Raw genomic sequence first — 22620 nt, forward strand, 5'->3', positions numbered from 1 at the left:
GCTGGCTAAAAGTATTTCCCAAAATACCCAGAATGCCTTTAAAATTGATTCCTTTCTCTATGGTGAGCTCATGGTCTCTCCAGAGAGCAGGGCACGGTAATGTGGTGCAGTTAATGACTCAGAAAATGCTTGAATCAACAGCTTAGCTCTCCTCGAAACACCTAAAATGTCTTCATAGAAGATGAAATTTCTGAGTCCTGAGATGAAAGCAACTCAACCCAAAGCTTCCTGAAGGAATATTTTTGATTTTCTTCTAAATGCAAGTATTAAATATATAACTTTTTCTTTCCCTGAAAATGTCTATATAACTTGACTAGTTGGCATGCTTGGCTTGGGAACCCTTAGTTTGTACCCCTTGGCCTTACAAGGTTCTAGGAAGGAGTAATGAATGTCCACTTGTGTATTCCCTGAAAAACCTATAAGATCCACCCAGAGGTATGAAACCTCTCAAAGTATGAAAAAAAGAATTTTCCCTTGTCCCTTTCTTTTTTTTCAGTTTGAAATGACATTATTGTCTTGCTTTTCTCTCTATTTCTTTTCTTGTTTAATTCTGTTAAGTTCTGTATCCTGTCTTAGGGTTAGCAGATGGATGTTTGGGAGCCTGGAGAGAGGCAGAACATGGGCAGAGGACCCACCTCATCCAGAAGTCATTCTTTTAAATAGAGATGCCATCGAGAAGCAGAGGGAATGAGAAAGAGGATGTGGAGGAGGGTGTATGGGAAGAAAGGAAGGTGCAGATACACCAGGACAATCAGTGAGCTGCTTCCAGGTTGCCAGGATGCTGCGGATTGGCTTGTTTCCCTCCAAGCTCCTGGGAAATCACAGCAGATCCACACATCTCACCCACAGGGATGAGAAAATACAGAGGAGAGAGCGGCTCGGGTATCATTAGGACTAGCAGCAAATTAGAGGGCAAAATTCCTCCACAGTTGGTAAGTTTCATAGGAAGAACTATTATAACCTGGCTTACTCAATAGCAGAAATGACCACATGCTAAGTAGCAGAGATAAGGTCAAACTGCAGAATTCTGTATGATGCTAAAGGATTTAGCTTGCCTTCCCCTGACCAAAGATTACAACCCATGTTCGCATACCGTGTCGAGTGATCTAAAATTGGAGACAATGATGAAGAAGCCCTGTGCTCAGAATTTAAAGTGATTTCGGTCTGGTCTAGAGTCAGCGGGGGGCTTCTGATGGACGATGGGTAGAACAGTACCTCATTCTCCACAGCCTTGGTGCAGGCGAGGAAGCAGAGGATGCGCAATGCCTCACAGAACCAGTGCACTGCCTAAACACACTGTCTCCTTCTCTGTGCTCTTGTATCATGAAACATGAAGACACTACCACTGCTGAGTACAACGACTTACCTGGTCACTGACCACTGATAAGTCATAGCCATGTAAACACTGAAATTATCTGGGCAAACTGTGAAGTAGTAAAAAATACATTGTTTCAGACGTTCTAAAGTTTGAGGTCATACAATATAAGCTGCTTTTGATAAATATTATTTTTCTTTCAATCTAAAACATCCATGGTGAGCCAGCCCATGTTCATGGATAGATGGTCAGCTCAGTGCTCAGCAATCTGATGATCTACAAATGCATTGCAGTCCCAACAAAATCCGAGTAGCATCTTTTAAAAATTATCTTGAACTCGAATGTATGTGGGGAAGCAAAGCCTTAGGACAGGCCACAGAAGAAGAATGGAGGTGGAGGACTCAACTTTAAGATTCATAAAGCTGGGCTGGAGCGATGGCTCAGAGGTTAAGAGCATTGCCTGCTCTTCCAAAGGTCCTGAGTTCACCACATGGTGGCTCATAACCATCTGTAATGAGGTCTGGTGCTCTCTTCTGGCCTGCAGACATACACACAGACAGAATATTGTATACATAATAAATAAATAAATAAATATTTTTAAGAAAAGATTCACAAAGCTACAGGACTCACGACAGTATGGCGCTGACTGGAAGCCCCAGAATCTGACCCGACTGAACTCTGAGGAGGAAAGGAATAAAGACAAAACAGCAGAGAAAGGAGCCTTTTAAAGGAGCCATATGCTGCAATATTTGCATACTTGCTTAGCTGCAAAACAAAAGCACACAGACTAGATCACATATAATTCACAAAAACTAGCTCCAAGTGGTTCATAGACTTGTATGTGAACTGGAAAACTACGAAACTTCTAGAAGATAATAGAAAAATCTAGACATGAACTTAATGGTACATACACACACCCCGCCCTGCCCCACTACTAAGATCAAACCTATGACCTTGTGTATGCTAATTTCCCAGCCTGGGTGCACTTCAGTTTTAGGTAGAATACCAAAGGCATACTCATGAAATAACTAGTCGGCAAACTGCGATTCCCTGAGATTAATAAGCTGCTCCGTGAAAGATCCTGTCAGATCTTGTCAGAAGAACAAGAAGACAAACCACAGGATGGGAAGAAATACTTGTAAAACATATTAACATGGGATTGTCACCGAAGATTAAAACCCAACGGCTGGGAAGCAAATGGGCCGACCATCTGCACAGATTCACTACCGGAGAAGATACACGGCTGGAAAACAAGCATATGGAATGCATTCAATGTGGAACACCGAGAAACTTAGACATCGAAACGGGACCCTGTGATACAGCTTTTAGAATGGTCAAAATCTAAGGCACTGACGTTAAATGTGGTACAGACACTGAGCAACAGGACTCGTCACTGGATCTGGAGGAATGTGAAACGGCACAGCTGGAAGGTTTCTGAAATCAAGCATGCTCTTACTGTAGGATTCTGTGGTCACACCCTTTAATACCCGAGCAGTAAAGATGGCTACTCTGGTGTATTCTGGGCTCCTGCCTTAGAACTGAAAGTTTAGAGACAGAAAAAGCAAACCTTTTCCTTATACTAGTTTCATGATCTCAAGGGAAATTCACACTACTGAATCCACCTAAAATTTTGGAGTGAAGAACAGGCTGTGATTGACCCACTTTGAAAAATATGAAAAATTAAACACCCACAAGATCACACACAGAGATGCACAATCCCCGTTTTCCACACACAAATGAAATGCCAGAGAAAAGCTGCTTTCTTCCACGTGGAGCCTCCTCTACCACTCAGAAACTGCATTGAGGTTTCACATGTATAGGCTTTTCCTCACCTGATAAATAGATACAAAAGACAGGTATGTATGGGCAGCAGGCATAGCAGGAGAATGAGCAGAAGCAAACACAGGTTCCTATAGGGCAAAGCAGGAGGCTTAGCAGTAAACCGGAAGGTGGACCAGAGTGTGAGAGGGGAGCGAGCTGGGTAGAAGAGACGCAAACAGCAAATTGTCTAACAGTTAATTTTCTCATTGAAATTGTGGTTCCCTCTAAGAACACCCTTCCTTTGGATGTCAGTGCTGAATGGCATACATCCCACACAGTCCAGCCCATGCATCCGAGCCAGGGTTGTGCAGTAATTGAATAAGTTAATGGCAGATTACTGCAATATACATATATTTGTTTGAGATGAGATCTGGGCCTTTTGTCAACAGTTTAAATACATTTATGTAGTAACTATTAAAACATTTAATACATAAATGTTTGCTTTCTTTATGACATTTTCATAATATGACTTAAAAATAGTTTAAGGACACAGGATCAGCTTCCAGACCAGATGAAAGCTGTATGCTGCCTAGGAAAACAAAATAAAAACCAAACCAAACCAAACCAAAACAAAAAACCAACAGAGAAGGCATTGGCATCATAGGTACTATGAACTTAGAAGACATGTTAGCCGCTGTAGCGACAGTTGTCTGTGCTTGGGTGAGCAGAGCGAGCCTCTGCCCCTCTACGTGAATGTGATGCATTATTCCTTCAAAGCTGGGTTGTTTTCATTTTCAGGTAAGGTTTCCAGAGAATTTCACAAGGGGCCAGACAAAATAGTAGTCACTGCCCGACGCACTTACCTGAGAAGTTCCCACGCCGCTAAAAACAAAACAAAACAAAAAAACAAAACCCCCTGCTGTGTAGGACCATTAAGCATGCTCAGGATGCTCAGGAATGTGCCACCTCCCTCTAAATGAGACAAGTCTTTTCCTATACGATATAGACACACAAATATACATATCATACATATAAATATTTGAGTTTTCCCAATAAAAATCCCAGGCTTTCCTTTGTGAAGCCATGATTCTGATGATGGGTCTATGGTAGAACCCCCTCTTTGCTCTTCTGTGTCCAGGCTGCGCACCTAAGCTTGGCACCCCCAGGGAACCCACCGTGTTGCAGAAGGCCACCTGCGTTAGAATCAGGCTTACCCAAAGCAGGTTAGAAATGGCATTATCATCTGTAAATCCTCCTTCCTCCTACAGGTTAAAACAAACAGGAGATATTGGAGAGGGCTGGGAGTCACCATCACTCTGTGCCCGGGTTCAGTCAGCCAAAAGCATGCACGTGCTCACAGTCCAGTGTGAAAAACAGCAAGCAGCCTCATGCCTCAGGGCAGGATGGCAACCCGTGAGCAGGCAACAGCCAAGGGCTTGCTCTCCAATATGCTTTCTCCTCAGCCATGGCAGACAATACCGGCATGAAGGTGACAGAGGTTCCCTTCTTGAATTTTCAGTAGCATTTTGGTGATGTCTGAGATCTCAACCTTAGCTGACCTCACCAGAAGCAGGAAGAGTGCCCTATCCCCACCTGGGACTCACACAGATAGAGACTGTTTTAAAAGCCAGATCTACAATGGGCTTTTATTTCATGGAGAAAGCCCCAGACACTGGATGACTGTCTTCCAAGGGACACAGGAGCCACCTTATATGCTGCAAGGTTTACTGGGCCCAAGTAGGGATGGGATTAGCTGGTGAAAATAAAGATCTAAAATTTGCTGGAAAGAAGATACCTGGAAGGTCACTTTTTTGTTTTTTGAGACAGGGTTTCTCAGTAGCTTTGGAACCTGTCTTGGAACTTGCTCTGTAGACTAGGCTGGCTTGAACTCACAGAGGTCCACCTGTCTGCCTCCCAAGTGTTGGGGTTAAAGGTGTACACCACCACCACCCCACTTGGAAGGACACTTCTTTAAGACCTTGTTTTGTTTTCCTTTCTCTTGATGGACATGGAAACAAAGCCTGCCCAAGTGCTTATGTCCCTCAAAGAGTGGAACAGTCCGTGTCACCACCTCGTGGCTTTCGGATCCTTATCACCAGGGGCATGTGCCGTATCTAGGAGCCCAGACATTTGTCCACGCTCCCTGACCTGCTCTAACTCAAGTCCAGGAGACAGGCATGGAGGGTGCTGGGTGAGAGAGGAGGAAAAGGAAGGGACCTGAGTGGTTTCCATTGGAAGTGAGGATAGTGGGGGATAGTCAGAGTTCTGAAGAGTCAATTCATTAATCTTGATATTTGAAGAATATAATTAGAAAGCGAACAAATGCTCCCTGGGGCTGAAATCTGAGAACAAAAGGTCTTTTTAAGTTTATTTTCTTCAAAGCTATTCATGACCCAAATAAGACCATATTATCATATAGGACCCAAATTGGGGTGTGAGCACCCCAATTTCTTTTCTTTGGAGACAACTCCTTTGAAGAGAAAATGATTGTAGATTTTCAAGGTATTTATTTTGTTGTTGTTGTTGATTTGAAATAGGGATCATTCTATAGTCTGGGCTGGTCTGAAACTCACTACGTAGCCTAGGCTGGCCTTGAATACACAGCAATCCCCCATCTCTGTATCCTCAGTACTAGAATTATAAGTGTCTGCCACTATGCCAATCCCATCCCCTAGTGTCTTTTTCAGAAATAATTTCATCTATTTTGTGTCGATATGGATGTTTTGGCTGCACATATGTCTGTGCACTGAGCATATGCCTGGTGCCCACGGAAGCCAGGAGAGGGTATCAGATTCCCTGGAACTAGAGTTTCAGAGAGTTGTGAACTCTCATGTGGGTGCTGGGATTTGAATCTGGATTCTCTGGAAGAGCAGCCAGTGTCCTTAACCAATGAGCCATCACCCCAGCCTTGCTAGTGTTGTTTCTTACTAGATCCTCAAAGTTTTAAATTATCAATATAACATTAATAGAAATAGGAATTTATTTTGTTTTTGTGGGGTGTGTGTGTGTGTGTGTATGTGTGCACATGCGGAGGTCAGAGGTTAATGTTGGTGTCTCCAGTGTTTCCCACCTTTTATTTTGAGACAGTGTCAATCACTGAACCTGAATCTTGACAATGGCCAGCTAGTGCGATGGGGCAGCAAGCACTCACCAGACCTGGCTTCTGTGTGAGCACCATGCTTCCCTAATCAGGTCCTCACGCTTATGTGACAAGCATGTTATTGACTGTGCCAACTCTCCAGCCCCTATTCTTATTTTTTTCTGAAACAATGCCTCGCTCTGTAACCAAGGCTGGCCTAAAACTATGTTGCTTAGGTTAGTCTTGAACTTAAAGCAAGCCTCCTGTCCCAGCCTCCAAAGTGGAAGGGCTGGGACTACAGGTATGTGTCACCATGCTGGCCTATCTTCCAGGTGGCTGCTGGAATATTTAAAATTTCCCCATGGCTTCCATGACATGCTTCCTGCCCAGGAATGCATGGATCTTCATGGGAGAGATGGGCATGACTTACTGAGACCTCCCTCACATTTGCCTCTTCTATGTCCCCACAGCTGCAACCTGTGTCTGTGGACCAAATATAACAACCTAGACAATGAATGTTAACACAAATGTATGCTGTTTGAAAGATTCAGAAGCTGGGGTGTGAGTGACCATAAAACCAGCTGTGTAGTGCCTGGGTGTAAACACGATTGGTGGTACCTGCCCAAGGGCAGTCATCTAACTGAAGCAACAGCTCTTGTCTATATGTGTATGCCACCAATGTCTTCTTCCCTTCTCTAGGGTGCCATTCAGACAGGCCCTTGGAGTGATCTTTTAAGCATGCCTAGAAGAAACCCCAGATTTAAGGCACTCTGCCTACCTCATGTGAGCACGGTGAAATAGCGGACTTAGTAGACCGGCTGCCCGTGGGAAGAACTGTGTGCCGTCAGAGGCAGCTGAAAGTCACTTGACCTCAACAGAACCTGAGATTTCCCCACATGAGGGACAAGAGTCTGAAATAGACTGGCTTATTTTAACTTCAAAGAGTTTATTGTCTCGGCCAGGGTGAACTAGGCCACCGGAGAGCCCAGGGACAGTGAGTTCACCATGGCTGCAGAAGCAGAAGCCGAGGGAGCGCAGGTGGCTCTGCACTTGCAGTGGCCGTGCCTAGATTCCTGCTCTTTCCAGCACCAGGTTTTCTACTCCAAGAGTGAATGCAGGGGTAGCCCAAGTCTCGCCTGTAAGAACATTAGCCAAGTGCCTGGGCAGCTCAGACCCATCCTCTACCACGTGTTCTGGAAATGACACGAGCCCTCACTCTCCCTGATGCCCTTCTGCACTGTCCGTGGGGAGTCCACCACATCCAGCTTGGGTTTTGTTTTCACCTACCTGTAGGTGCAAACTTTCACAATGGCTGCACTGGGAAGTGACATCGTATACAGCTAATAGCTTTGCTACTCAGGTATATGCTGAAGTCATTTTGGACCAATCATTTCAAGATTCTTTTTTTGTGGTGTTTGGGGAGAACACAGGGCCTAGTACATACTAGGCCAAGCACCTGCCCACTGAGCTACAACATTCCTGACCCTAAGATTCTTTTAAATAAAATTTTTGGCCAGGGAATAAATTATTTAAGGGACCTGTTTTTTTTTTTTAACCTTAGGATCCCAATTTTACACATATATTTAGTATCTAGGTATAGTTAAAACCATTATAAATGGCTGAGAATAAAAAGCTATTTTGGGATCATCTTCAACACCATATATGTCTCACACTAAATAATTCAAGTGCATTTTACACCTGAGCACACACATGGCTAGGAATTAAATGTCCCCAGTCATGATCTTTAACAATGCTACGCCATTCCAGTAGCGCCTGTGTGGACACAGCAGGGCTGTGCTGTATTTTCTGGGACCCTCGCCTTACCGTCCTATGTGCACATTCATCTTCATGTATGTTTTTAATACGCAAAGGCTACATTCAGAATTTTTCTCTCTGGTACGCTACTATTTGTTTATTTGTATTTGTAAAATGGGTTTTTACTACGTCGCCCGGGCTCATGTCAAGTTTCTGGGGCTCACGTGATTCATCTGGCTCGACCTCTGACATCCCTGCACAGGCATGAGCCAGCACACCTGGCTCCAGACAGCTCCTTTGGAAGCCCCTGAGGTCCACTAGTCGAACCTTTATATGCGTGTGTGTGGGTTTGTATGTTTTCTGTCTGAACACTTTAGAAGGTTCTAGAAGTGGGATAGCTGGGCGTGGCTCAGTGTGCCATTCTGCCCCAGCCAGCAAGCACACTTGTATTTACGGAGTCAGTGGGCAAGGACATCATGGCTGAAGCAAGGAATGCCTGGCCAAGGCTGATGATCACTACATTTGTGATTCAAAAGTCATCGATATTCCCACATATGAAATATTTGCAAATGCAAATTAATTTAATTGAAATTCATATATAATAAAAGTCATACTTCATCACCATGAAACAGGCTCAAGATTAGGCAGAAAGTCCTCATGGACCACAATTAGGCCCTTAGTTTTGAGAAGTAGGTCTTAAATCTCTGCGCAAGAAATTTAAGTCCACATTGGATATGTGACTTATAAACTGGGTGCTGTCTCACTTGGAAGACTTTGATCACATTCTAACACAGACTTCACTTAAGATGTAACTGTGAACACGTTTGGAGACCGAGGCACTTGCTTGCTGAGGCAACCGGCAGTGCTGGGACCAATCTTTGACCTCAAGCCCTGACTTCATGGTCAGCTTTAGCAGCTTTGTGAGAAACTGTGCCTCCTGAGGGCAAGGAAGGGCCAGTGTCCTACAGCAGCGGGTGTTAAGCCACACCGTGTGGTGTTAGTGCGGTGGACACAGTACCTTCTTCAGGGACTGCTCCATCTCCTGGATGTGCAGGCCGCTGGTGGCCTTGCCGTATTCCTGCTTCCGGATCAATCTGTTCTTCCAGTCTTCCTCACCGCTCTTCTTCAACAGTGCCAGCCTGGGAGGAAGACACAACAATGGAGGATCCAGCACCGCATGCTTAGAACCACAAGAACCTCTTTTCCAAGACAGCCCCAAAGATGGTTTAGTTGGTGGGAAGGAAAAGCTGAAAGCCAACTTGTCCGATAAAAGGTGCTCTATCATCCTAGTAAGGGAATGGCTAACTCTGCTTTCCTCTCTGGGGCTGGGAGCCAGGGAAGACAGAAAAGGAACCATCCCCAGCAAAATGTCTTCTAGTGACCCCTTCTGGCCACTAGGTGAAATAACACCTGAAGATGCACACTGCAGTTCTTTGCAGAAAATGCTGCTGAAAAGGGCTTAAAAATACAAACAGGCATTGTGCAATAGTAAAGGTAATTTCCAACAAAGTAAATTATGCTCATGTATGGAAATTTCATAGTGAAACCCTGCACATTAAATATGCACTAATGAAAACAGAAAGATATGGCATCTTGTTATTATACCTCAACTAAAGACAAATTATGATTCTGTTCTCAGCCCTGGTATTCCCCCATAGACTAATCCTGTCTTTACAGTGTATTCTTACAAAAAAAACTTCCTCCTAAAGACCCATTAAAAATTATTAGTTCAATTTTCTCCAAGGGAAAAAATGTACCAAAAAAAGGAATCTCATTACAAGGATTGTTACTAACACACGTTAGCTCAGGCATTGCAAGATTTCATCAAACGCCACTTTCACATTTGGGTCTCTCTGAAAAGCCGTTTTCCAGAACAAGGGGCTATTTCAGACAGCTTTGCTATCACGAAGGAAAACATCTCGGTCACTTAAGTTCAATAGAGTGGGACAGACAAAAGGGCAAATGGGCCCCGAGACTCAGGCATGTCGTTTTCCTTGCCTTGTTTGTCCTGCGTGAACTGGACTTGGGATTCTCCAAGGCCCAAGTGCTAAATTTCCTTATCTATTCAATATCTGCATTGGAGGTGGGATGCCTTACCCTCTGTAATAAAGACATATTCACTCATTTGCTGGTGGTTCTTGGATAGAACCCAGGGCTTGTTTTTGCTAGGCAAGTGTTCTACTACTGAACTGCATAAAAAAGGAGTTTTTGTTAAGCAAATAAGGAACCAAATCTTTAGTAAACAAGAATCCATTATATTTACAAATGTATGCATAATCCTCTTTTATAGTTTCTGTCCCTCTATCAAATAATGTAAATGAGCTCTGAAGAACTTCCTAAAGGATACAGAACTTTGAACTTTGGGTCTAATTCCTCTTCAATTTCTTCCTTCTTTCTAATCTCTTTCTTATGTGGCGGCAGATAAGACCACAAAAGGACCCTTCTATAAACTCCTCTGAGTTGTCTTACAGATCTAACACAGGCTCACGTAGCTTCTATAGTTCTACAACACTAGCATGACCACTCATGTATTAGAACATAGAATCTGAATTCCTTCACATATTCTCACTTCAGGTCATAGTTATGGCTATTATCTGTCCTGCCCCAATTACTCTGAATGTGCCCATTTTATTGCAGTAAGAAAATCAAACTATTAGAAAGAAACAATCATGACTGTGAGCTCCAAAAGCCCCGGGAAACAAGGCCTCCAGCTGGTGAGCTTGCCAGGCCTTCGCCACCCCAAAGAGGGGTACATCCAAGCCATCATCTGGAGGAGGCGTCCACACTCTCACTCACCCCATAAACTGCTCTCAGAACCAGCTACTCTCTCGCCTTACTCTCTTACTCTCTGTCATCTTAATCAGATTGGAATCTAAATGACTTACAGAGTACAAACCCTCGACCTCAGAATGGAGACTGTTAAAAACGATGTAGTCCTCAACAAACTGGGGTTCCCTGGGGCTGCTCTGAGGGACATGAGACTAATTCAGAAAAGGCAAGCTGCGGAACCTGAAGTCACTCGGTCCCCTTCCTTATGTGCCTCTGATGTGCACAGGCATCTTCACAGGTCAAGGCTCCTCTGAGCGAGAGCCTCCTGATGTGGGTGGGAGAGAAGGCGTGATTCCAAATCCTGCCTCTCGAAGTCCCAGTTGTTCCCTTCCATGAGAAGTCGGTCTGAGCAGATACACAATGCCTGTCTCTGTCAGCAAGAGCAGAGTCTTCCGAGTTCCTGTGATGTTCTCCCAGTCCTTTGCAGACTGATTTCCACAGAACTATTCCATTCTAAAGCCCTGAAAAACTGCTTCCAAAGACTCCAGAGTAACCAAAATAACCTGGGAGAAAGTGCTTCAGCTGAGCCCATGTGGTACTTGGCCCAGTTCACTTCCATAACTCCAGTGATGAATAACTTCATAATAACACACAGTGAATCTGAGTGCATTATCCCGTCCCTGCTGATTTCCTGTTTGCTGTTCAACAAGCTGTGGAGGGTGGCGGACTTTCCAGTCTTGTCCTCGACTCTGGCAATCTCACAGTCCTTCATCCCCACGCAGAGGGCTAAGGTTGGGTCGACACATGACATAAATCCCCCTGTGTAGTGCCAACCATTGTCAGCGCTTTTAACATCTGCCAAGTCTGAGGGCTATTTGTGGGCTGTGATGTGGAGAGTTGGGGCATCTGCTTCATCTGAGGCTCCACATCCAGTGAGTGGCACAGTATTAGCCGCTAACACAAGCCAACGGGACATGTGCTTACCAGGCCACTATGGGAGTGTCTATGGCTCTTTCCACAGCCCACTCTCTTCAGCAAGAATTCTGGCTTGGGATCTTCCTGGATGAGGACAAGTTTTTCCAGCCTCATAGCAGGGATGGGTCAAGGAAGGGACAGGCAGACCATGTGCCTCTAAAGCCAACTAAGGAATTTGTATTTCCTCTTAGACATTTCCCTTGTTTCCAGAGAACTGAGCAGCACTGATGAGTAATTGCTTCAGATCCTGATCATAGCCAATGAGAAACTTGGGAGAGTCATTAATAATAACTTTGTGCCTGCATTTATCTGGTGTCTAAGATGCCAGGATCTTGTACGTCCAAGCAAGAGCTCCACTTGGAGCCCTGGTCCACCCCTTTTTTTTTTCTTTTCTTCATTCCTCTCCCCCTCCCCCCCTTCTGATGCTATGTAGTATATGTGGGCGACCCTGGGATCTGCCTGCCTTGTTTCACCTGTAATCATGGGGCAGGGGTGGTGGCACAGATGTATGTGCCTGTGCCTAGCTTCTATGTTCATGCCAGGGGTTCAGACTCAGTTCATCGGGCTTGAGTTGCCTACTGAGCTATTACCCAACCACTTGATTCTTATTTATTTGAACTTCTCTGGTGCTGAAGACTGGGGCTGGAGCCTTGTAAGTGCTAAGCATGTATATTCTACAAAGAGCTAGACCTCCAGCCCTTTGTATCTATTAAGTGGAAGACTGCATGGTTTGAGTACAGTGTGCCTCTTCTGTCATTACGGCAGTGTCCTGAACAGATCTTTGGGGGTGAAGAGATACTTAAAGGGGATTAATGCCTTTTTCCTGGGAGTGACTTTATGCTCTGGACTCTGGATTAGTAATGAGTGAGCTGCCTGCAAAAGCACGACTCTTCGTTGCTCTCTGCATGGGTGTTCCCCTCTGTGAAGTGTAGATATGGCGCATCCTTCAAAAGGCCTATTAACTACTGCAGTCAATCCTTGAGAGCTGGCAGAATCACTAAGGGTTAGACTCCCTCAGTGGATGAATTAATCCCCCCTAGGGGGGTGGTGATTCAGGATTTAATGTCATTTTTGGGTGTGGTAGAAATTTCTAGAGATGGGGCATCTAGTGAGAGAAAGCAGCCCTGCCTGCTGGCTGTCTGCCTCCTGGGAGCCAGGGGCATCAGGGCTAGCCAGCAGTGGTCTTTGAGACAGCCAACATAAACCTCTTCTCCTTCAAGCCAGGCTTCGCAGGTAGCTGTCACAGAGAAGAAAAGTCTGACGGACTTAGCGTGACTTTCCTCCATGTTCTAACATGTCACAAGGCCCTCTACCTGGTATGGCTGCCAAAGTTAGTCTTTGATTTTCCACAACTGTGAGCCAAAGTATATTCTTTTGCTTTTCAAATTATTCAACCCTGATATTCCTTGCAGCATCAGAACTAAAAGGCCGAATCAGAGACAGACAGAGGCCAGACCTTTCTCTATTTTTACAGCAATTGAAGGGCTTACTGGGATTGAACTCTTCAGCTCAAAGCAAGAAGCCAGAGTTTGCTGGGGAGACATGGACACAGGCTATGTGGGCTGCTATGGATCAAGCTGGACATTCTAGACTTTGTAGGTGCTCTGTTGGTTGCTGTAACAAACATTCCAACAGAAGCAACTCAGGAAGGGTTTGTTTGGGCTAATGGCGTGGGACAGTAACACCCCAGAGTGATGGGGAAGGAGTGCAGAGTTCACAGTGGCGGGAGCGTGTGACTGGGGCTCCTTACATCTCAGTAGACCAGGACAGAGATGGGACAACACACACAGCTGGACTGTAACCCTCAAAGGCTTACCTCAGTAAACCAAACCTCTTGTTCCAAGTGTTTGACAACTCCCGCCAGCCACTAGCTGAGGATCAAGTGGCCAAATAGAGGCACTTCAGATACAAACCCTAACATTTCATGTCAAAAAGATGAAGGAAGTTAAGGGACGCTGATGTTTCCTCAAATAACAAACTTTTTTTTTTTTTTTTTTTTTTTTTTTTTTTGTGGGGGAAAGGGTTCGAGACAGGTTTTCTCTGTAACTTTGAAGCCTGTCCTGAAACTAGCTTTTGTAGACCAGGCTGGCCTCAAACTCACAGAGATCTGCCTCCCAAGTGCTGGGATTAAAGGCATGCGCCACCACCACCCAGTCAAACATATTCTTTAAAATGAGAGCACGGGATTGGCATGATGGCTCAGTGGGTAAAGCTGCTTGCTGCTAAGCTTGACAACCCAAGTTTTATCCTTAGCACCAACATGTGGAAGGAGAGAACCAACTCAACATGTTGTCCTCTGACCTCCCAACACTCATGCTGTGGCATGTGTAGGTGCATTCTCTCTCTCTCTCTCAAACATACACACACACACACATACAGTAAGTGAAAACATTTTAAAAAGGAGTATATAAAGGTTTTCTAAAACTTAATTTCCTAGTTACTACACTTTTGATTTAGTTTTACACTCCATTTTGTCTTACTATGCATCCTAGACTAGCCTCAGACTTCTGAGCACACAGGGTCTCCCTGCCTGTCTCTTTAGGAGCAGGAACTAAGGTGCTAAGGGCATTTGGTAGCACTCAGAACAGAGAACTTGATATGGCCAGAACTTAGTGTAGAAGAGACCCAGGTAGTCAGCCGAAGGAACAGCTCATTGGAACTCATGACAAAGTCTGCGCTCCTCATTACAGATGCAGGGATCTGAAGGTGAAGGTGTAATTTGAAGCAAACCAAGTAAAGAATGTGTGAGCAGAAATGGGTACAACCACACAGTGACTGCGAGTCCCAGGCTCTCGGAAGATGGCGTCAGCAGGCTTGCCTGCATCCAAGGACTGTGATCCTGCCAGGCATAGTGAGCACACAGTGCCAAGGGTGCTGGAACTAAGCTCCTCCTGGGGGAAGTCGAGGTAGTCACAATAGCTGGACTAAGTGAGGTTTAAAGACCTAGAATTTTATATGTCATCCCAGGAAACAAAAGCAATGCCCACATAAATGTTTGAACAGCACCTCCATTCTCAATAGGTCAAGCTTCACATTTAACAAAGAGAAGGACTGGAGGCCCCCACTCAGGGGACCTTCTCAAGCGAATGGTAAAGATAGACACATAGGTATTTTCAGTGAAGTACACACAAAAGTACTATCAAGGCCCAGGGAGGTCATGGGTGAGATATTTCTTATCGACATAGTTTATGATAGCAAACATAATTGCTAAATAAATGGACCTTGACCTTTGAAAAAGTGTATGTTAACAATGAAATGGAGTAGCTGAATATTTAGCAGGCATTCCTGACAGGATTCTAAACAGACGCGAGTCAGGAACCTCTCTGAGAGGTTTTGGCTCTAGCTAGGCAACAGATGCACCAGAGCTACCTAGCCCCCATACGTGGACTCACTCTTAGACAGTTCACAGAAGCCTCCGCCATCTTTTAACTTAAGCCCGGTTAAGAAGCTGTGCTCCATAGTAGCTCAGCTTTAAATAGATTACTTTCCCATCAGGGTAAAACTTACAGATAGAGACAGACTAAGCAGAATGTACTGAAAATAAGCAGCTGAATCAAGAAACCCCACAGCTACCGTCTAATATAAAATGTCAGGGCTGGAGTTGCGGTTCATTGGTAATGTACTTGCCTGGCAAGTACCAGACTCTGGGTGAAATCACCTGCATGGGAGGGAAGGAGGGAAGGAAGGAGGAGGGAAGGAGAGAGGGCGGGGAGGAAGGAAGGGGAGGAGGGAAGAGGGGGAGGAAGGATAGGGAAGAGGAAGGATGCAGAGGAGGGAGAAGGAGGGGGAGGAGGGAGTAGGAAGGGGTAGGAAGGGGAGGGAGGATAGGGAGGAGGGAGAAGGAGGAGGAGGAGGGGGAAGGAGGGGGAAAGAGGGGAAGGGAGGATAGGGAGGATGGAGAAGGAGGAGGGAGGATGGGGAAGAAGGATAGGGAGGAGGAAGGTTGGGGAGGAGGGAGAAGGAGGAGGGGGAAGGAGGGGGAAAGAGGGGGAGGGAGAATAGGGAGGAGGAAGGATATGGAGGAGGGAGAAGGAGGAGGGAGGATGGGGAAGAAGGATGGGAGGAGAAAGGATGGGGAGGAGGAAAGATGGGAAGGAGGGGGAGGAAGGGGAAGGAGGGGGAGGAAGGGAGAGGAGGGGTAGGGAGGGAGAGGAGGGGTAGGGAGGATAGGGAGGAGGGAAGGGAAGGAGAAAAGGATGTAGGGGAAAGGGGGAGTGAGGAAGTTAGGAAGGAAGGAAGCAAGGAAGGAAGGAAGGAAAGTTTCTAAATGTTCAAATCAATAATCTATTCAGTTTTGGCTGGTGAAATGGCTCAGCAGGTAAAGGCACCTGGCATCAAGACCAACAACCTGAGTTCAAACCCAGGACCCACATAATGGAAGGAAAGAAGTGATTTCTGCAAGATGTCTACTGACCTCACACATGTTCTGTGGTACATGTGTGAGCACACACACACACACACACACACAAATAAGTAAATGTAATAAAATTTTAGAAGAAAGTAATTCATATTATTTTCTATAAAACACACCAAACTTAGACTCTAATCTCAAAGACAAAGATCTTCTACGTGAATTTATCTACCTTCATCCAATATTTATTTAACCCCGACCATTAGTGGATGACTGGACTCGCAGTGTGAATCCTGTGTTTCTATAGGAGAAAGAGGTGCTATCTCAGCTTCCAGGAGAACGGGATATGAAATACGAAACAGAGATCACAGAGAAATGAGGTGTCCCTGTTCGTTCTGCCCCTGAGTCTAAACTGGGGCTCGGCTTCCATGGTTATTCCGGCTTCCCTGTGTAGCCTGGCATAGCAAGTACACATCCCTCTCCAATACTGCCTGCCAATCATCAGACAGGCTTACCTACCTTTCTTTGATTGACATAGTTTTGCTGGGTGAATCCAGAAGAGTCTCTCCCACTGGCACTTTGACCTCTCCAGCAGCAAACATGGCACAGGGGTTCTTGAAGAGTTTCTCTGCTGGCTGCTCAGAGGACACTGGGGCTGCCTTCTGAATAGAGGCAGCAGGCTCTGTCTGTTCAGAAGCAGGTTCTCCAAACTCTGTTGCTGGAGAGAAGGAGAGCAGGGTCAGCATCACCCCCCAGTAAACATCTCTCCAGATGTTCACAACCCTACAGTACAGCGCCCCAGTCAGAATCACCCCCAGCAAGCATCTCTCCAGATGTTCACAGTCCCACAGTGCAGTGCCTGAGTCAGCATCACTCCCAGCAAGCATCTCTCCAGATGTTCATAGTCCCACAGTGCAGCACCTGAGTCAGGTTGTAGGTGCACGGCCACTGGGGTTGATGTAGAACTGTAGCACAACTCATCAAGAGAAACAGAGAGCCTGTGTCTGCTGTGTTGCACAATGGAATTGACCTCTCTTAGACAGTACACCCTCATTTCTAGTGAGCTATACTCACAAACCAAGCCCATCTCAGCATACATGCTATCAGGGTGTGTGAATAGAAGCTGTCCAGTCTCCTGTGTAGACGGCACACTAGTTTGTATGGTCAGAATGTGTGCGAAGTCTAAAAGCACACCAATTGAAGTCCGTCTCCCTGTGCTGACAGGGTGCGGGACTTTTAATAAAAGGGGCCAACACAGCTCAGGAGCTCAGAAGGCTACTGTGTGGGTTAATGTCACCGAAGTTACCTGAAACCCTTATCAAGGGCTGTTAAGAACTGCAGCCAATTTGCTGCCGTAGACTAGACTCCGTCAGGTTCACTGACCGTGCCAGATTCAGGGGAAGAGAGGTCTGGGGACAGGAGTATGACTCACGAACTCGACCCATTCTAGTGATAAACTGCTCTAGATGTAAGTACTAGGAACCCGCAGAGCATGCGCGGCAAGTCTGCCGAGCACAGAAGCCTAGGAAGCAGAGCCGCAGGAGCTTACCTTTGAGTGAGAACTTTCTCGCGGCATTTCCCACATCTGCATTCTCCTCCGAGGTCTGCTTGTCCTTCAGGTCCAGATTCTCTTGCAAACTGATTTTATCAACGGAAAATTCCTTCAACTCATCACCAAGGTGGGTGACAGGAGGATTACCTAACTCTAAGCTCCCCCTCCTTAGAACGGCATGTTTAGGCTCCTTCTGGACATCACCATCTCTGACTCTGCCAAGGATGGGGTAGGAGGACTTTGCTTCCTCCTCGAAGGCTCTGTGTGTCTGAATGCCACTGTCCACGCCACTCAGAGTGTCCTTGCTTTCTGTCTCTCCAGACTCCCCCAGCATTCCTTTGCACCCACTGTGCTCTGCCAGAGGCCGCCAGCCTTGTGGTTTCAGAATGCTTCTAACTGGAGAGTCTGAATTTTCCACAGGAGAAGGAAACTGGGAGTCAGTGGTACTTGCACCGGTTGTCCGAAGGTCCCCTGCATATGCAGGAGCAACTGTGGAGGCCATGGTAGAAACAGATGTGTTCACAGTCGGGGAGAAAGGGATGAGCTTCCCACTCTGCACCTGGGAGGACACAGGTTAAGGACATCGTCATCTGAGGGGACTGGGTGGGCAAAATATACCTCAACACTGGCTCATCTTACTGGAAAACCAGCCTGCAAGGTTATACACACAGAATACATCACAAACAAGCCCTCTGGGGAAACAGCTTGCCTCTGCTATTATATCCTACCAAAATGGACTCATTCCAAGCAAATTATGAAAACAACAGAAGAAAATCAAACTTGGGTATGGTTCTTTCTTAGGGATGAGAAGACAATGCCATGCTCAAGTGCACCCGTTGACCCTGTCCTGTGGCCACACACACACACACACACACACATCCCTCTACACTAGACTTAAGACCTCACACACTCACCTGCTCCACCTCTCCAAGTGTGACTGGCTGAGTCTGATACCTCGCATTCATCCTTCTCTGCCGCACGTCTATTCTGTTTCTGGTGGATATGGCTTTGGAGACTGGCTGGGACAATTTGTTAAACAAGGCCAATTTCTCTGCTAAGCTCAGAGAGGAGGAATCAGGTTCGCCTGGTTCGGCAGACTCTCTGCCCTCATTTTCCTGGCCCCTGGCTAAAGCCTTTTGGTGAGCCGACGCCTGTAACCTAGAGGGAAGGAAGGAAGAGTTAGTTATATAGAGTAAAACAAGCAAAAGCCCACTACTAATTCATTTATTAACTGTCTTAAAAATGTCACTTATTTAGTAAAGGGTTGACTTTCCCTCACAGGTCTGGGAGAGGGACAGGCGACCGTTGAGCTAGGACACAGCGCGGTGAGCAGGGTCAGCCTGGGACACAGCACCACCATTTCTAGGACAGGCAGACGTGCAGCTCTGAATCATTTCTATAACAGACATTTCCTGTTGAAGGAACCAATGTCAGCCTGGATCTAGCTTCCTCCAGAGAAATCCCGGTTGGTTCCTCTCTCAGGGACTAAAGGTATAGGCAGAAATTATTGCTTGGGTCAAACATCTCTGTAGAGACTGCTTGGAAGATGGCATCTTTATTTTGAATGGCTAGGGAGAACATGGTCTCCCAACAATGACAGTCTGCAAAGCATATTTTTGTTTGTCAAATGTGGGGTCTTTAATTATACTGATCTCCAAGGTAACCCATTTTCAGAAGTTACTTACATCTAAATTCCCAATAACTTGAAATGTGAAGAAAATCCCCCAATAGCTTCCACTGCTAGGGAGAGGAGGCTTCCAGGCCAGGAGGTCAGTGAGAGTCTCAAAAGGTCTCCAAGACAGCAATGCCCCTGCACCTGACAACACTCTGTTCTAGCGAGAAGGCTAGTCAGCCTATTTGCTTATCAGTCCTAGACCAGAGGTCAGCGTCTGTGTCCAGATAGATCATGAGGGCAGTGAGGTGAGCGAGACCAACCACCTGAGGATCGGAACCTTCCAGGGGTCCGAGAGCACACACCAGGAGGGCCACGAAGTCTTTCCCAAGAGCCCTGCTTCTGGACTGGGCAGTTTGCTCTAGCTCTGCCACTTTATACTTCTGACTCCATTTGTAGCTTGCGTGCTTTATCTCGTCACCGTTAAGACAAAGTGGATAGTTATATGGTCTAAGAACATAATTTTAAAACAACACAATCTAAAACCGAACTCTGTTACATCTACAACCAATCCTAAAATCTAATGGCACTGCCTTTCCTCTCTTCAAATTAGAAAGCAGGAGTATTTGACTTTAGTATGGATTTGTATGTATACATATTTAAAAATAAGTAGATCTTACCAACATTTCAATATTCACATTAATGTTCCATTTTTTAAATTAGTCTTTACCTGTTAGTATTTTAGAAGAAAAATAAAGCTTTTTATGTTAAAAAAAAAAGGTATAAGTGAGTTAGTGTGAGCCTAACACCAACACAGGAAGCAGGCAGACAGACAACATGTTTCTCACACAGCCGTGAAATTAACAGTACCTCGCACTATGGCAGGACAAAACACCAAATATTTCAGGGACACTCACTGCACTGATTTGTTTGACAAACAAATGAAAGGCATTCAAGGCTTCCAGATGCATCTGCTGCCCAGCACCTTGGCACTGGGTGCTACATGCAGCAATGTGTGTCCGGTACCTGGCAGGCTGCACAGTGCTTCTAGCTACAGTGGGGCTAGGAAGTCTCGCCATTACAGGGTGGGTGACCCCAGAACACGAAGCAGGGATAGGTTCACTTTAAAAGCAATGGCCAAAGGAGGAGCATTCATGAGGAGAGAGAAGAAAAGAAGCATTAAGGAAGGCATAGCTGTAAATCCAGAAATGCAAAAACCAAATATTTTACCAAAAATATTTGCTAAACACTTTGAGGGAAAACGGATCACAAAAGAACTTGGAAAGCAATACAAATGAAGGACAGAGGCAGGGGCTGTCCAGAGTAAGTGGGACAAGCAGAGGCGTAAGCTTGAAAAAGAGTCAACTTAGAACAAACAGCCTCATTTTGAGAAGTCATTTAAAAAGCTAGCGTCAACCATAGCCAGTCAGGAGATTCTTGCCACAGTTTAGAATATTCTTCCCAGTGTAGCTCTTAGCAGCATCTGTGACTTCGTCAATCAATAGCATCATTAAAGTAGACCCACTGAGCCATGCCAGCCGGTTATTTTCCCCTCCTTTACTGTTTTGTTTCCATGGGTTTTACAGTGTTTACCAGCCAATCCAAGAAATTCCTTTTTAAACAAATGGCTATGCAAGGAGTGTGGGAAGTGCACAGATGTGCTTGTCTATCAGCACTGTGCAGACGAGACGCCAAGGGCTAGCTCAGTGGTAGAGCACTTGCCGACCATGCTCAGGGTATGTGGACCCCAGGACTGTAAAAATCGAACACTTGGAGAAGAAGGTGAAGATGGACAAGCTCACAGCACGTTCCCATAGCAAGTCTCCAGACAGAGGTTCAGACAGAAATGTTTTTTAAGAACAAAAATAGTCTTAGCTGACTGGAGCTGCTAACTTTGAACGAACCAGTCAAGGCAATCTGAGCAGACTACCCAAATGCGGACCTCCTGCAGTCTGGAAAGTGTCCAACTGCCAATTAATTTTTAGGCGTTTTGATGGTGATTTAAAAACAAAACAAATGCTTATCTCTTAGAGGTAGGCACTAAAATATTTAAGGCTGAAATGTCTGGGGGGCGACTGAAGATAATGCATGCAGAGGAAAACTGCCTAGGAACCAACTGAGAGTCAGGAAGCCAAGGCTCACTATAGTTCATCTCCTCATGTTTTCATTTTTGTGAAAGACAAAACACAATGATAAAATCACTTCAGAAGTAACTGTAGGACTTATAGCAGGTACATCCCATTACTGTCAAATAGCAGGAAAATCAAAACAAAAATCAGTATGAAATATGAGCCTCTCTACACCTCCCAGTTAAACTGCCCCATTCTTATGGAAAACTCTCGACTCTCCCTTTAAGGATGACAGCATAGGTCAGGCTAAGGACTCCCTGGAGACGTACGTGGCTGCGATGACCACTTCCTCTGTGGTGATGGGCTGGGTGTGAGAACGGTCCTGCAGGCGACGCAGTCTTTGCTCCACGGCTGCATTTCTGGAACGTCTCTTTGGGACGTTGTGTTCATCGAATGATTTCTCCATTTCCTGTAGTTAGAAAACATTGTAGGATCCCCGTGAATTCAAAGAAAAGAAGCTACTGGGGTAGCAAAGTGTCTGTCTGCTGCTCTTCTGAAGGACCCACAGGAGGGGCACCAATGAGGGCCCCTGCCATCAGAAGCGAATACTTCAGGCTGGAGTGGCTGGGTCAAAACCAGTCGGAGCAGATCTGCAGCTTCATTCTAGACAGTCTGCATTGAAGGCCTGGTCCACAGTTTAGTACTGGCGGAATATAAGAGGTGGGGCTGGAAGCGAGGTCATCACCCCCCCCCCCACACACACACACACAAAGATCCCAGAATCCTGCCTCTTCCCATCTTTTTTATTCCAGCCACCAGGTAGGGAGCAGCTTCCTCCACCCATCTGCTCCTGTCCGGAGCGCTACTCTATCACAGGCCCTCAAGCAGGCCAGTTGTGACAGAGAAGATCCTCTGAAGGTCTGTGCTGAGATCAACTTTTTTTTTTTTTTTTAAAAAAAGAAATGTGATAGCTTTAGCTATTCTGTTACAATCAAGGGACACTGTCTAAGCCAGCATAGGAAGAGAAGAACAGGTATGATAGGTGAGGAGAACACGGAAGCTCCCAGAAGTGTGTGGAGTACCAGACCCCGGACGTCTTCCTCAGGAGTGACTACGGTCTCTAAGCAAACCATTTGGCACACCTTACCCTGAAAAGCAGCCTCTTGGCAGCAACACTCAGTTTGGCCCGCTCATCCACTTTTTCCTCATCTGTAAAAAGTCATGAAAGAACTGAGCATCATTAGAAAGCACAGGCTTCCTCTCTGGAATGCTTTTCAAGGCTGACCTGGCAACGCCTTGAATCCAAGAGGAGATGGTCTCCCATCGTGAGCTCATGTTTTTTCATGGCAATTCTAACCCAACTGTGTCCAGACGGTAGTGTT

The 22620-nt window shown here is 45.7% G+C and overlaps 1 protein-coding gene across 22 annotated transcripts in view; it reads right to left on the bottom strand.

The window, feature by feature from the left end:
• The window catches only part of Svil (supervillin), a 196404-nt gene that overhangs the window by 38492 nt on the left and 135292 nt on the right, over positions 1–22620 (bottom strand). For 11 of the 22 annotated variants that reach the window (XM_085698962.2, XM_085698955.2, XM_085698958.2 and 8 more), the window contains 10 exons: positions 22386–22447; positions 21568–21707; positions 20196–20291; positions 18472–18715; positions 17555–18116; positions 16525–16723; positions 8929–9049; positions 4291–4338; positions 1946–1993; positions 1722–1853 (listed from right to left, as the gene is read on the bottom strand). In XM_085698962.2, the coding sequence (XP_085555088.2) occupies positions 1722–1853; positions 1946–1993; positions 4291–4338; positions 8929–9049; positions 16525–16723; positions 17555–18116; positions 18472–18715; positions 20196–20291; positions 21568–21707; positions 22386–22447 (1652 nt within the window). The remainder of the gene's footprint in view (positions 1–1721; positions 1854–1945; positions 1994–4290; positions 4339–8928; positions 9050–16524; positions 16724–17554; positions 18117–18471; positions 18716–20195; positions 20292–21567; positions 21708–22385; positions 22448–22620) is intronic. The other 11 variants (XM_085698965.2, XM_085698961.2, XM_085698953.2 and 8 more) reach the window with 7 other exon arrangements.

The sequence above is a fragment of the Myodes glareolus genome, chromosome 14 (genome assembly GCF_982192425.1).
Source record: "Myodes glareolus chromosome 14, mMyoGla1.1, whole genome shotgun sequence".
NCBI classification, from domain to species: domain Eukaryota; kingdom Metazoa; phylum Chordata; class Mammalia; order Rodentia; family Cricetidae; genus Myodes; species Myodes glareolus.